Below are 13,096 nucleotides of genomic sequence, written 5' to 3'. Positions count from 1 at the left end.
CAGTTGGTATCAGAGGCAGGATTTGAGCTCAAGTCTGCACTGAATGACCTAATTGCCAATTACATAATACCATATCATTTGAGAGGAGGATGCCAGATAACCGTTGATGTGATTGGGAAAGGCTTTATGTAGCCAGTGATGCTTGAGAGGCATCTTGAAAGAAGAGGTGTTCTCTGAGGTAGAGGCCAGGAGAGTGTGGATTCCTTTGGTTTTAACTTTTAAAAGTTTTAGCTCAAGTCCCACTGTCTGCAAGAAGCCTTTCCCGGATCTCCTTTAAATCTTAGGGCCTTCCTCTGAGATTTTCTCCAATTGATCCTTTATATGTCTTGTTAGTACATAGTCGTTTGCAGTGCTTCCCCCATCAGACTGTAAACAAGCTCCCTGAAAACAAAGGCTGGGTTTTGGGGTTTTTTTGTCTTCCTTCGTATCATCAGCACTTAGAAAGATGCCTAGCACATAGTAGGCACTTAATAAATGCTTCTTGACTTAATGTAACTTAACCAAATATCAAAACATGTCTATAGTGGGCCCCTAAACAAGAGAGCATTTCATAAAAAGAAGGAAAGTAGCTTTCGTACAGCTGAATCGGTTAGCTTAGAGGGTAGCAGAAGGCTCGGAGTTCTGAGTTTGTTTTATAGGAGGCCTGGGTGCATTAGAAGGCATCTGAACCTTGTTCTAGCAACAGATGCTTTCTTGATAGCAGTCAGCAGAAAGTGTGAATATGGAAAAGAGACTGCTCCTGTAGGAGAGGGAGTGTAGGAGATACATGAAGGTTCAAAGCTCTTAGACAAAATGTTAAATAGGAAAGCTCTGATCAACCGTGTCCGCATAATCCTCCTGATGAAGTTATAGTAGTTAAGAGACAGGTAACAGAGACAATGAGATGTAAAGGTGTGCCCCTTTCAGACTTTAAGAAGCTGTATTTTCAAGCTTTCAAAAACTCTAGATTCAGAGGGGCACATTTGCATATACAAAGGCCAAGAATATTAGCTGGGGGTTGAGCCTTGAAAATTTTGAAGTGGGGGGGGGGGAGGAAGCAGAGCTGACCTTTCTAACATTTGATCTTTGGGGAGAATTTAAAAGACAACCAATTATGGAGAAGGACACAGCTGTCAAGAGTTCACTATGTTGTCCTTTCCCTCACACCTCTTGGATTTTTCAGGGTGATGCTGGGGGAAGCAGGGATTTCTCTTCTCATGTCATCAGCAATTGTGTTTTGCCACAGAAGCGCGTAGAGGAATCCAGCTTTGAAGTTGAGCAGGTGTCCATTCCAGAAGAGCCTGGGACCAGTACCACACTCCTCTTGGAGAAGACAATGCTCAGAGTCAAGACTGAGAAAGCAGAATTATGGAGGCTCCTATTTATTCCAGGGTAATCATTCCAGATCTTTCTAGAAAAACAGATAGTAGCTCTCTAGGCCAGGATTTCAGAGGAGCCATAGGCAGGAGGTCATGGTGACTATGGTGTAACAGCACCCAGTGGAATCTGCAAGCCCCAGGTCAGTGAGAGCAGGGCAAGGACTCCAGCAGTCTGGAAACATCAGAGATGTAAGTTGTTCTTCCTTACTTGTGCTTTGGCTACAGGTGTTCCTCTCTACTTGTGAACTCTATGTGTGGCTCCTCCTCCCATTGATGCTCTATGTATTTGTGGGATAGCGCAACCCAGATTTATTAATTAATAAATCAATAAGCACTCATTAAGCATCTACTGTGTGCCAGGCACTGGGGATATAGATTTATAAAATGAAACAATCTCTATTCTCAAGTGCTCGCATTCTATTGGGAGAGCCAACACTTGTTTGTAGATCTATGTACGTACTGGTAAAAAATACAAAAACAGGAGATAGCTAGTAGGGCAGCTAGGTGGAGAAATGGATAGAGTACTAGACTTGGAATAAGGAAGACTAACCTTCATGAGTTCATATTTGACCTCAGACTCTTACTAGCTGTGTGACCCTGGACAAGTCACTTAACCCTGTTTGCCTCAGTTTCCTCATCTGTAAAATGAGCTGGAGAAGGAAATGCCAAATCACTCCAGTATCTTTGCCAAGAAAACCCCAAATGGGGTCATGAAGAGTCAGACAGGACTGAAACAACTGAACAACAAAATCCAAAGTAGATGAGGAGAAGGTTAGGGAAGGCTTCTTGTAGGTATTTTACGAGGCAAAGACTGAGCAGGGAGTGTGTTCTAGGGAACAGCCACTGCAAAGACATGGAAATGATAGGTGGTATATTATGCTTGAGGAACACATGACAGTTTGAAGGCTGACATGGCTAGATCATAGAATTTGAGAAGGATATTTTCTTTGGGTGGTGCCAAATGTTCAGAATCAGGGTTTCTTTTATTTGTGGCTTTAATAAAACATACTTTTAAAAAAATTAAGCCTAAAATAATAGACAGGGAATGCTTAGTTAACAATAAATTCTCATATTTATACATGGCATTTTAAGGTTTGCAAAGCTCTTTACATACATTATCTCATTAGATCATCACAATCCAATGAGGCAGATACTACTACTAGTCCCATTTTTGCTGTTATTGTTCATATGTGTCTGACTCTTTGAGACCCCATTTGGGGTTTTCTTGGCCAAGATACTGGAGTGGTTTGCCATTTCCTTCTCTAGATCATTTGACAGATGAGGAAACTGAGGCAAAGAGGGTTAAGTGACTTGACCAGGCTCACACAGATAATAAAGGGTCTGAGGACAGATTTGACCTCAGGAAAATGAGTCGTCCTAACTCCAGGTGCAGCACTCTACGCGCTATGATGCCACCTTGCTACCCCATTTTACAGATGAGGAAATGGAAGCTCAGAGAAGTTGTTACTAGCTATTTTCACTAGCAACCCTGGGAAAGTCAAAAGTTCATAAAGTGTCAGATTATGCCCATAGGATCTTCATCTATTAAATGAGGGAGAAGTTGAACAGTCTCTGAAAGGACAATCTCCAATATCCTTTTCAGCTCTAAATTTATTATCTTAAGATGCTGAGGACAGGATTTATTATTTGGGTCTCTGGAACCAAATCAAGTGCCATACTAATGATGATACAATTTTGGGAATTCTGCCACTGTAATTGGATGTGTAAACAAATGCTAGCAAAGATGTCTCTTCTGTCTCAGTCTCATCATTCCCTGGATAACAGCTACAGACAGTTAGCTAATATGTAAACAGACGCTCTTGACTTCCAGACAGCTCCCATTGGCTCCCAATTTAGAAATGTGTTTTGTTTTCATCAAAGCCTTGGGATGGGGTGGGGGGAAGGGGAAAGGAGTGGGGCTGGAACAGAAAAGTAAAGCGGTTGTTCCCGGGCTTTCCTCAATGACAAGGTCTGGCAGACTTTCAGGCCACTAGGTCAATGACACAATCGCAGGGAAAAGAGGCAAATTGAAAACACCCATAGAGGGGAGGCTAGAAGGTAGCATCAGCTGCTGGGCTAAGATACAATGTCATTCCTCTGCTTCAGAAGCTCCACCGGTTCCTTATGGCCAATAGATACTCCTCTATTTGGCATTTAGTCCTTCACAAATTGGCTCCAATAGATCTTTCCAGGCTGATAATACATTATTCTCCCTCACGTGCTCTATTTCCTGTCCATCCAAACTGTCCTTCTTTCTATTATTTGCACACACCATCTTCTTCCTCTTTGAATAGTCTATTCCATAGGCCTGGAATGCTTTCCCTCCTCACTCCTGCCTCTTGGAACCCCTAACTCCCCTCAAGACCTTCTACAAGAGGCACTTCCTAATTTCCCCAGTAATTAGTGTTCCCACCTTTGAAATTGCTTTACTTGTTTATTTACTTGTTTTTAATTTACAATTGTTTACAATTTATTTACTTGTTTTTGTTATTTTAACTCTGAAAATAACTTTTTTTACAAGTGTCCGGGGAGTTTCAGGGAGAGCTGTGATTAAGAATTTGGTCACCATAGGAAAAAGTATTCAATTAGTTGAACCCATTTCTCTGGGCCCAAGGAAGATGATGAGCAGGGATGGTAGTGAAGGACAAAGTGACCAGAACCATCTCAATTTGATAGAGGGGTAGTTAATATTGCTATAGATACAGATATGTATATATATATATGTATATATATACATAGATATAATATTTACTTATCTATGTATGTGCTGTTTCTAATTAGTAACTTTCTTGAAGTCAGAGACTATTTGATTTTTGCCTTTGTGTCCCAATCACCTGGTATATATTATATGCTTAACAAAAACATGTTGAATTGAAGATACAAAATACATTTGTACCCAGAGAGGCCAACTGTTCAGCCTCCTCTTTGAGCAGAGAAGTCTTTTTAAAAACACTAAGGTGGGGTGGGAGTGGGGAGCAGGGGACAGAGTGGAGCAGCTAAATAGCATAGTGGATAGAGTATGGGCCTGGAGTCAGGAGGACCTGAGTTCAAATCCAGACCTCAGACACTTTTTACTAGCTGTATGACCTTAGACAAGTCACTTAATTGCCTCCATAAAACAAACAAACACTAAGATAACTTGTCATCTGTAACCTGGACAAGTTTCCTAGATACAGATACAGATATAGATATAGTAGGAAGTGGATAGGTCATAGGACTGCGATGGAAGGGACCTTACAATCCATCTAGTCCAATCCTTTCACATTACAAATGAGAAAATTGAGGCCCAGAAGGTAAAGTGTGTACCCAAGGTCACACAAGTGATAAGTGTCTGGAATGACAATTTAAATTTGAAGATCTTTCCCACCCATTAATAGGCCTATGTGACCTGCTTATGTCACAGGAAACCTAAGTCACATGTGGTAGGAGGAGCTTGCTGAGAGGAAAAGGAAAGCGTGCCACAGGAAATGCTGACAGAGCAGTTAGAGATGAAGGAAAGACCAGACATGTGCTGTCCTGTGAGTGATTGTTGGTGGCAAGGCCTCAGCAGGGGGCAGGAAGGTTATGGAAGGAGTGGGTTTCTGCTGTGATATTGTGTATTGAATTCTTTGCTGCTATGATGGATTGGGCTTACTGGTTTTGGAATCTGGTTCTTTGGTGTCTGAATAAATGGTTTACTTCTTCTGTCTTCTATGTGGACAGTCTCTTATATTTTCCAAAACAGAATCACATAGGCATTTTGACAATTATTGTCTATATTGTGATTATTGCCTTGCTAATACAGCATCAGAGCCAGGATTTGAACCAAGCTTTTCCGACTCCAAATCTAGTTCTCTTTCTACACCACGAAATCCATGGCACCATGCATCTTCCACATCTATCTTTCCCTCTCACTATACACTTCAGGTGTCCAAGTAAGAAGTCACATTGAAAAAAAAAATTAGATGAGCCCGCAGCTTTCTGTTCGTATGGGAGGAGAATGGTTAATAGTGATACAAGGAGATGCACCTGGTTTCTGAGTTAGGCTCTTGAGTTCCTTTTTTTTTTCTCCAAAGGAAAAAAAAATGACACTTAAAAGATTCCTATAAAATTAAAAATAATCTTTCTGAGGATCACATGGAAAAAACTAAAGAGCCTTTTGAAAATACAGTGAGATTAGCTTTTCTTTTTAGCATTTGTGCAACACAGGGAAGGGTGTGGGAGAGAAGTGGGTAGCACAGAAATATTTAAGAGATCCTATCCTGCCCATAAGGGCTCTGATAGATTTTTCTATGACTATATTCTGGAAATTCTATTTAGGATCCCAAAAGGCTAGGTATGTATCAAGGTCACAGAGTCCCAAAGGTTGGGAAGCACCTGCAAAACAATCTAGACCAACCCTTTTCAAATAGAAATACACCTGGAATCACAGACAAATGAGGACCTACTTTATTTATTAAGACCTTCAGAGAAGGAAATTTCACAGCCTCCTACACATCACCTCTTCAGAACCTAACAACCCTCATTATCAAGAAAATCTTCCTTGTGTCTCATGTACATCTTTTCTGAACTGGATTCTGTCCATGAAGATGGAGGACTTGATGCTCTGATCTAATTCCAATGTACATAATGTTGGAAAGAGAGAATGCCCTATCCCACTCTTGCTGAAGTGTTAAGTTGCCTATATAGATTTTTCTGAAGGCATGAATAAATAATATTTAGATTAGCCCTTAGGAGGGCGCCACCTGAGCCAGGGATTCAGAATTCAGAATTTAAACTTAAGAAGGAATCCAGTCTTTCTCTCAGTGCATCTGTTCCTAGTATACTAAATTTCTGAGGTTCGAAATGTCTAGGAATGAGTGTAAACCCAAGTTAAGTAAATGGACAATCAAAAGATATCTTGCTGCTTTTAATGAGTTTAAATCACCAGACCTGGATAAATTAAATTGTAGAGTAATGAAAAACTGGCAGTTGTAATTACTGAGCTATTATTGGTCATCTCTGAAAGATGCTGGGAGAAAGTGAAAGGATTGTAAAGGGCAAATGATGTCTCAGTTAAAAAAAAAAGAATAGATTGATTTGGCAAATAATACAACAGTGAACTTGCCTTCCATTCTTGGCAAAATTCTAGCACATACAAATTCATGAATAATAGGTCACGCTAGGCTACTCTCCTGTCCTTTTATGACAGAGTTATCAATGTAGTAGATCATGGGAATGCTAAAAACAGCATGTTTAGGTTTCAGCAAAGTATTTGATGAATTCTTTGATTCTATGTTATGGTGAGATGGAGAGATAGGGGCTAGATGATAGTAGAGATGGGTGCATTTGGAAGTGGTCAAATTATTGGTCTCAAAGAATAATTATTCAGGTGTTAATGTGAACTTGGCAGATACTCTTTAATGGAGCATCCCATAAATCTGTCCAACATTTTTATTAATGACATGGAAGAAAGCCCAGATGGAACACTTATTGAATTTGCAGGTAACATTGAGCTTAGACAAATGACAATACTGCATAATGGGTTCTGTATTTATGAAAGATTTCCACAAGCTAGAACAGTGCTGAATTGAATAAGCTGAAATATAGTAAGAATAAATTTTAAGTTCTACACTTGAGTTCCATAAAACAGCTTCACAAACAAAGGTCAGAGCAAAAAGAGCTGAGGGATTTAGTGGATTTCAGGCTCAAAATGAGTCAATAGTGTAAAATGGCAATCCCCAAAAGCTAATGTTATTCTAAGATACATTGCAAGGCACAGTGTATAGTGTAGAAGAGTTGATCTTTGACTACCCGCTCAGTCCAATAAACTAACTGGTCAGTAGCTTCATCACAGAGTCTAATAGTCCATCACCTATAGTCATCGCGCCAAAGAAGAACATATAGATACATATGTATGTAGGCTACCACACTTTGAACAAAAGAATGAAAGTGGACTGATGCATCATCCCATTGGTTCAATGTTATGCCCTGGAAAGGTAGACAATGTTTATCGGTATTGAATTTAAATAGGATATACAATCAGATTACTATGGAAGAGGAAGAAAAGGAGAAGACTGCTTTCTTCTGCCCAGCTCGCTTTTACCAGTCCCAGTGTATACACTATTAATAGACCTGTGAATCGGTTCAGCCATTCTAGAAAGCACTTTGGAACTTAAATAATCAGGTTGATTCTGTGTCTTTTTTTAACTGATCCTACTTACAGTTAATTGATTTTTATCCTATAACTGCCTAAGTCATAGTTCTTTCTTAAACTTGGTTCAGAAATTTAGCTGTGTTGTAATGAGTTAAGTTTAGAAACCCAGTTCTCCTGTTAATCATTATTCTATTCTTGCGTCAAAGAAATCTGTTATCTTCGAAGAAGGCAGGTGGACACTAGAGAGTATGGTCTAGTATCTTTACACCACAAAGCTATCTTTCAAGGGTAACCAAGTCTTGTTTGTTATCCAAAGTCTGGTTTGCTATCTCTTCCTCGAAGATGCAGCTGGACTCTAACAATTACCATTTCTTAGTCACAGAAGAGAAGAAGGGAGTTGTTACTAGCCCTCATTCCCAATTTCCACTCAATCATATTTTCTTCTATCTATGATGCTAGCTTTCCTATTTTCTGTACTCCCCGAATCTATAAGAGAGCTGTCCCCCTGACTCTGAATTTTATCTTTGCTGGGGAAGCTGAGAACCTATTTTTTGGTAAATGTTCCCTTTACTAATAAATTGATTATGCTCAGAACTTTGTGCCTCAGTTTACCTTAATTTTAAATGTTACAGGGGCAGCTAGGTGCCACAGTGAGTAGAGCACCAGCCTGGAGTCAGGAGGACCTGAGTTCAAATCCAGCCTCAGACACTTGACATTCTTACTAGCTGTGTGACCTTGGGCAAGTCTCTTAACCCCAATTGCCCTGCCTTCCCCCTCCCCCCCAAAAAAAACATTAAAAAAATTTTAAATGTTATAGAACCGTGCTCCAAAGGTTACTTGACTAGACATACCCTTTGACCCAGTTATACTACTACTAAGCCTATACCCCTAAAAAGCTATAAGAAAGAAAAAATGCCCATATGTACTAAAATATTTATAGCAATATCTTGTACAGTGGCAAAGAACTGAAAACTAAAGTGGTGCCTATCAGTTAGGGTAAATAAATTATGGTAAATGAATTGGAATACTATTGAGCCACATGATATGATAATGAGAGAAAGAGAAAGTAGATTTTTGTTTTAATTGAACTTTTTTTTCATCTTAATCATGACCAAAAAAATCAAAAGTTATGTGCTTTATTTGTGTTTGGATGATTGGCAGTAGCTATGCTGTGGGCAAGAAGAAGTCCCAGATCTCATATGATCTTGTGCGGGGAGTAAGAACAGGTGCCAGCTGACAACCCTGTCACTTACTACTCAGTGCTGGGTCATATATTCAGTGTTGACTGAAGAGGGCATCTGCACCTGGGCCTGGGGGACGAGGATTCAGGGCAAGGGGTGGTTGCAGGTCCAAGGCTGTGTACTGATCAAGAAGCAAGTAAAGAAGAAAGTAGCAACTGTCTGGCTCTGAACTCAGAAATGGTTCAGGTTCTCAGATTCAGCCCTAGCCCCAGCTCCGTCTGAAGCCTGACATGTAATAAGTAGGATAGGAAGCCCATGTCAAAGACAGACCTGCAGTCTGTCACTCTGAACCTGAAGAGCTTTCCAACTGACAGTGGCTGAATCCAGCAGCAACCTACCAAAGCTCCAAGCCCACGTCTGCATCGCTCAGACCCAAACCCAGGTCAGGAACTTGTAGCGCTCAAGCCAGGAAGTCAGTTCTCAGACTTCACCCTTGGTCAGACTGCTTTCACTGAAAGCATGAAGATTTCCAGCTTCAACTGTAACTAAGACCCCATACCTCCAACAAAGCAGCAGCAAAATGGGAAATAGAGCCATGAACAACCAAGTCAATCCCTCCAAAAGTACACAGAGCTCAGCCACAACACAAAGTCAGAAGTCAGGAAGTAAGGCTGGAAGAAGAAGAAGTAGGAGGAGGAGGAGGAGGAGGGAGGAAGATGGAGGGGAAAAAGAAGAAGGAGAAGGAAAAGGAGGAAGAGGAGAAGGAAAAGGAGGAAGAGAAGAAGGAGAAGGAGGAAGAGAAGGAGGAGAAGGAGAAGAAGAAAGAAGGGGAGGAAGAAGGAAGAAGGAGGAGAAGGAGGAGGAGAAGAAGGAGAAGGAAGAGAAGGAGAAGAAGAGGAGGAGGAGGAGAAGGAGGAGAAGAGCTGGTGACAGGAACACTCAAGTCATAAACCTAGAAAAAGAGAAAGACTCCAAAACATCTAAAAGCAAAGCCTTAAAGAAAATACAGTTTGGACACAAGTTCAACTGTAATTCCTAGAAAAGATGAAGTGAGCACCAAAAAAAAAAAAAAAGATTTTATGAATGAAATGAAAGCTCTACAAGAAAAAACGGCACAGAAATGAGAGCTATGGAAGACAGAATTACAAAGAGAATTAACAACTTGACACAAGAGGTACAAAACTTTGACCAAGCAACAGACTCCTTAAAAATTATAAGGGATGAAATAAAAGTTCATGGATCTATGAAACAAGAGAGATGGTAAAATAATGGTAGCTCATATTAAAAAATCAACCAAGATGAAACAGATCAAGGAGAGGTAATTTAAGAATCACTACACAACCTGAAAGCTATGCATTAAAAAAACCAAAACCCTAGATATCAAATTTCAGGAAATAATAAAAGAAAACTTTCCAGCTCTCATAAAACCATAGGGCAAAGTGAAAATGAGAGAATCTACCAGGCACATCCTGAAAGAAACCCAAAATAATAATTCCCAAGAATTTTATGGCCAAGATTCAGAGTTTACAAGTCAAAAAAAAAAAACAATACTGCAAGCAATCAGAAAGAATTTCTAGTGCTAAGGAGCCACTGTTAGGATCACACAGGATTTAAGAGCCACCACTATTAGGAAATGGAGAGCTTGGAATATAATATTCCAGACAGAGAAAGCTAGTCTCACAATAAATAATAATAATAACTTACCAAGCAAAACCGAATAATCCCACAGATGGGAAAAAATTAACCTTTAATGAAATAGAGAACTTCAAAGCATTCCTTATGAAAAGATGAGAACTGCATAGAAACTTCAAAATACAGAGGGTTAAAAAGGGAAAAATAAAAAGGCAAATATAATTGAACAATCATAAGGAACTAAACAAACATGAGCTGTTTACATGCTACTAAGGAGAGATAATAGATGTGAGTTCCCTCAGAACTCTATTATCATCATCAGTAACAAAGGAAGTCTAATAAGATAAAGGGATGTATCAGTAAGGCAGAATTCATGACTTCAAAGATAACCATTAATATGCCTGAATGGTCCAGAATCACAGGATATAAGGAATTCTCTAAGTAGAAGGCAGAAGAGTTAAAGCATTTATTGAAACTCCTTCCCGTGAGGGGGGATTCACAACTTCTAAAGTAGCTCTTCCATTTTTAGACAGCTCTAATTGCTAGGAAGATTTTCTTTACATAGTACATAAGCAGATTTTGCCTTTCTATAACTCCCAGTTATAGCCCCTTGTTCTGCCTTCTGCAGCCAAGTATACTAAGTCTAATCCATCTTCCACAGGACAGTTTCTTAATGACTCATTGGCTACTAAAATGTGCCTGTCAGAATTAAAAGAAGGAGTCTTAATATTTAGTTTGGGGTTTCCATATAAGGATAGGATGATGATCTTGAGTCTCAACTGGGAGGTGGGGTTGGGGAAGGAAATTTTCAGTTAGGAGGAAATAGAACAAAGATAATAGATACACATGTAAAGCCCTCAAAAAATTGGGTTTAAAATTTTGGCTGATACTGGTTTCTCTCTGCATGGAAGATACTAAAATATCCAATGTAAGGATCTCTGAGATATAATTAGACAGACTAATGCTCTGGTCCCCACGCTTCATTGATGAATCTCCTACATTCACTAACTGAGATAGGTTCCTGAGTTTTAGAGGGGGTGGACATATTTTCTGACTGTTCGGGTGCTGGGACTCCATCACCAACCTGAAGTAAGGGACTATATCTATCACAGAGGACTCAGCTAATTTTGTTCCCAAAGATAAGCCTAAGAAGATGTGCAGCACTCCCAGATAAAGCCACAGGGAGGGGGGAAGTGGAGAAAGGGTGGATTAATGTCTAATCCCCTTCAAGTCTTTCCACTCCAGTTTTCTTAAACCCCTCTCTAACAGAAGCTGAAACAAAATGAGGCCAAGCACAACACTTCCTCCTTCAACGGGGCTCAGCAAACCCCACGTATACAACTGGACGATGCTTAGTTTTCTGGGTTGCTTAGTACCACAAACCTTTGTAATTCAAGAGAAACAGCAGAGAGAGTCAGTGTGGACACAAAAGGATAAATATATACAGATTCAAATATGACTAATGCCCCTATGAAATACCTCATTACAATGGTCTATGTAGGGTAATGCAAACAAAAAGAAACTTTCAAATATTGTATTTCAGTTCAGGAAACAATCAATTTCAGTAGAAGATACATTTGGTAGCCAAGCGCCTATTACACAAGGAGGGAAAAACCTGGACCAGATACACCTCTGCCGAGATGCTCCCTAATACCCAGTTTTCTCATCTAACAGGTTGTTTTCATCTACACACTGCCCCAAACAAGAGCTTTGTGGGTTTTGATTCTTTCTGTATACCCAGTCAGTTTGGAAACCAAAATAGCTTTTTCTTTAAACAAACACAAACACCATTTCACAATACATTGACCAAAAGTCATTAGTGGTAACGATTGAAAATAAATGCCTTTTTCCTGGGACCGTACCTGCTCCTCAGTTCTATCCCCCTCCCGCAACTTCTAAACCTGTAGGTATTGTCCAGGTTTTGGCTCCTAACGAAGAGTTGGTTTTATTCCCCACCTATTTTCCCTTTCCCCTAGTTACCTTTCTGAGGAATGCCATTCTTGGCCTGTACTGCTGGCCTTGATGTTTGATTATCATCCTGGAAACTGAACAGTCTCAGAATCAGTTAAATAAGTGATGGTGTGGTGGTTAAAAATAAATTTAAAAGGCAAAAAGAAAAATTTTAGAAGACAAGAAATCTTATGGTCTAGGGATAAGGAGAGGTAATGATAAGGAATAGGGTGGTAGGAAGGTGCTGGCTGCTGCTGCTGCTGTTGCTATGATTTGGTCTGGCTCTGCGAGCTGCTTGAAAAGCAGCTGTGGAATCAGGCACCCACCCAATCAGCAAGTGGTTCTGTGTTCATTAGCATGAGCTGCGCTTATGCCATCTGACCACAAGGGGGAGGGCGTGCACCCATCCAAGACTACATCAGCATTCCAATGAGGTCATGAGGGAGCTGAGGATACTCTGTTCCCGTCTTGAATAGATAGAGACAAGGCTAACACGCTACTTCAGTCCCTCATTCACCGACAGATGCTGTCAAATATACAATAGCACATTTAGTAAGAATGATGATAAACGTGGAGAGGAGCATAAAGAACACTGGAATCTGAATTCAAATTCTGAAGTCTGCAAGTAATAATAGAGGTAACTAGCGTTTATATATTGATTTAAGGTTTGCGAAGCACTTTAGAAATATTATCTCATTTGATCTCATTTTGCAAATGAGGGGACTGAAGCAGACAAAGGCTAAGTGACCTTTCTAGGATCACACTAGTAGGGATCACAACTAGTGAGTGTCTGGAGTGGGATTGGAATTCAGACATTCATTACTCCTAGTTGTGCCTTCTAGCTGCCTCTAAGCTACCTG

General features: G+C 40.1%; 1 protein-coding gene across 1 annotated transcript in view; it reads right to left on the bottom strand.

Annotated features, from left to right (window-relative positions):
* The window catches only part of RGS9 (regulator of G protein signaling 9), a 107,884-nt gene extending 95,561 nt beyond the window's left edge, over window positions 1-12,323 (bottom strand). Inside the window, exon 1 of the mRNA XM_036756212.1 lies at window positions 12,267-12,323. Within this exon, the coding sequence (XP_036612107.1) occupies window positions 12,267-12,323 (57 nt within the window). The remainder of the gene's footprint in view (window positions 1-12,266) is intronic.
* Window positions 12,324-13,096: the final 773 nt, after the last annotated feature.

Source organism: Trichosurus vulpecula, chromosome 4 (genome assembly GCF_011100635.1).
Source record: "Trichosurus vulpecula isolate mTriVul1 chromosome 4, mTriVul1.pri, whole genome shotgun sequence".
NCBI lineage: Eukaryota > Metazoa > Chordata > Mammalia > Diprotodontia > Phalangeridae > Trichosurus > Trichosurus vulpecula.
This window is presented reverse-complemented; position numbering and strand designations above follow the sequence as displayed.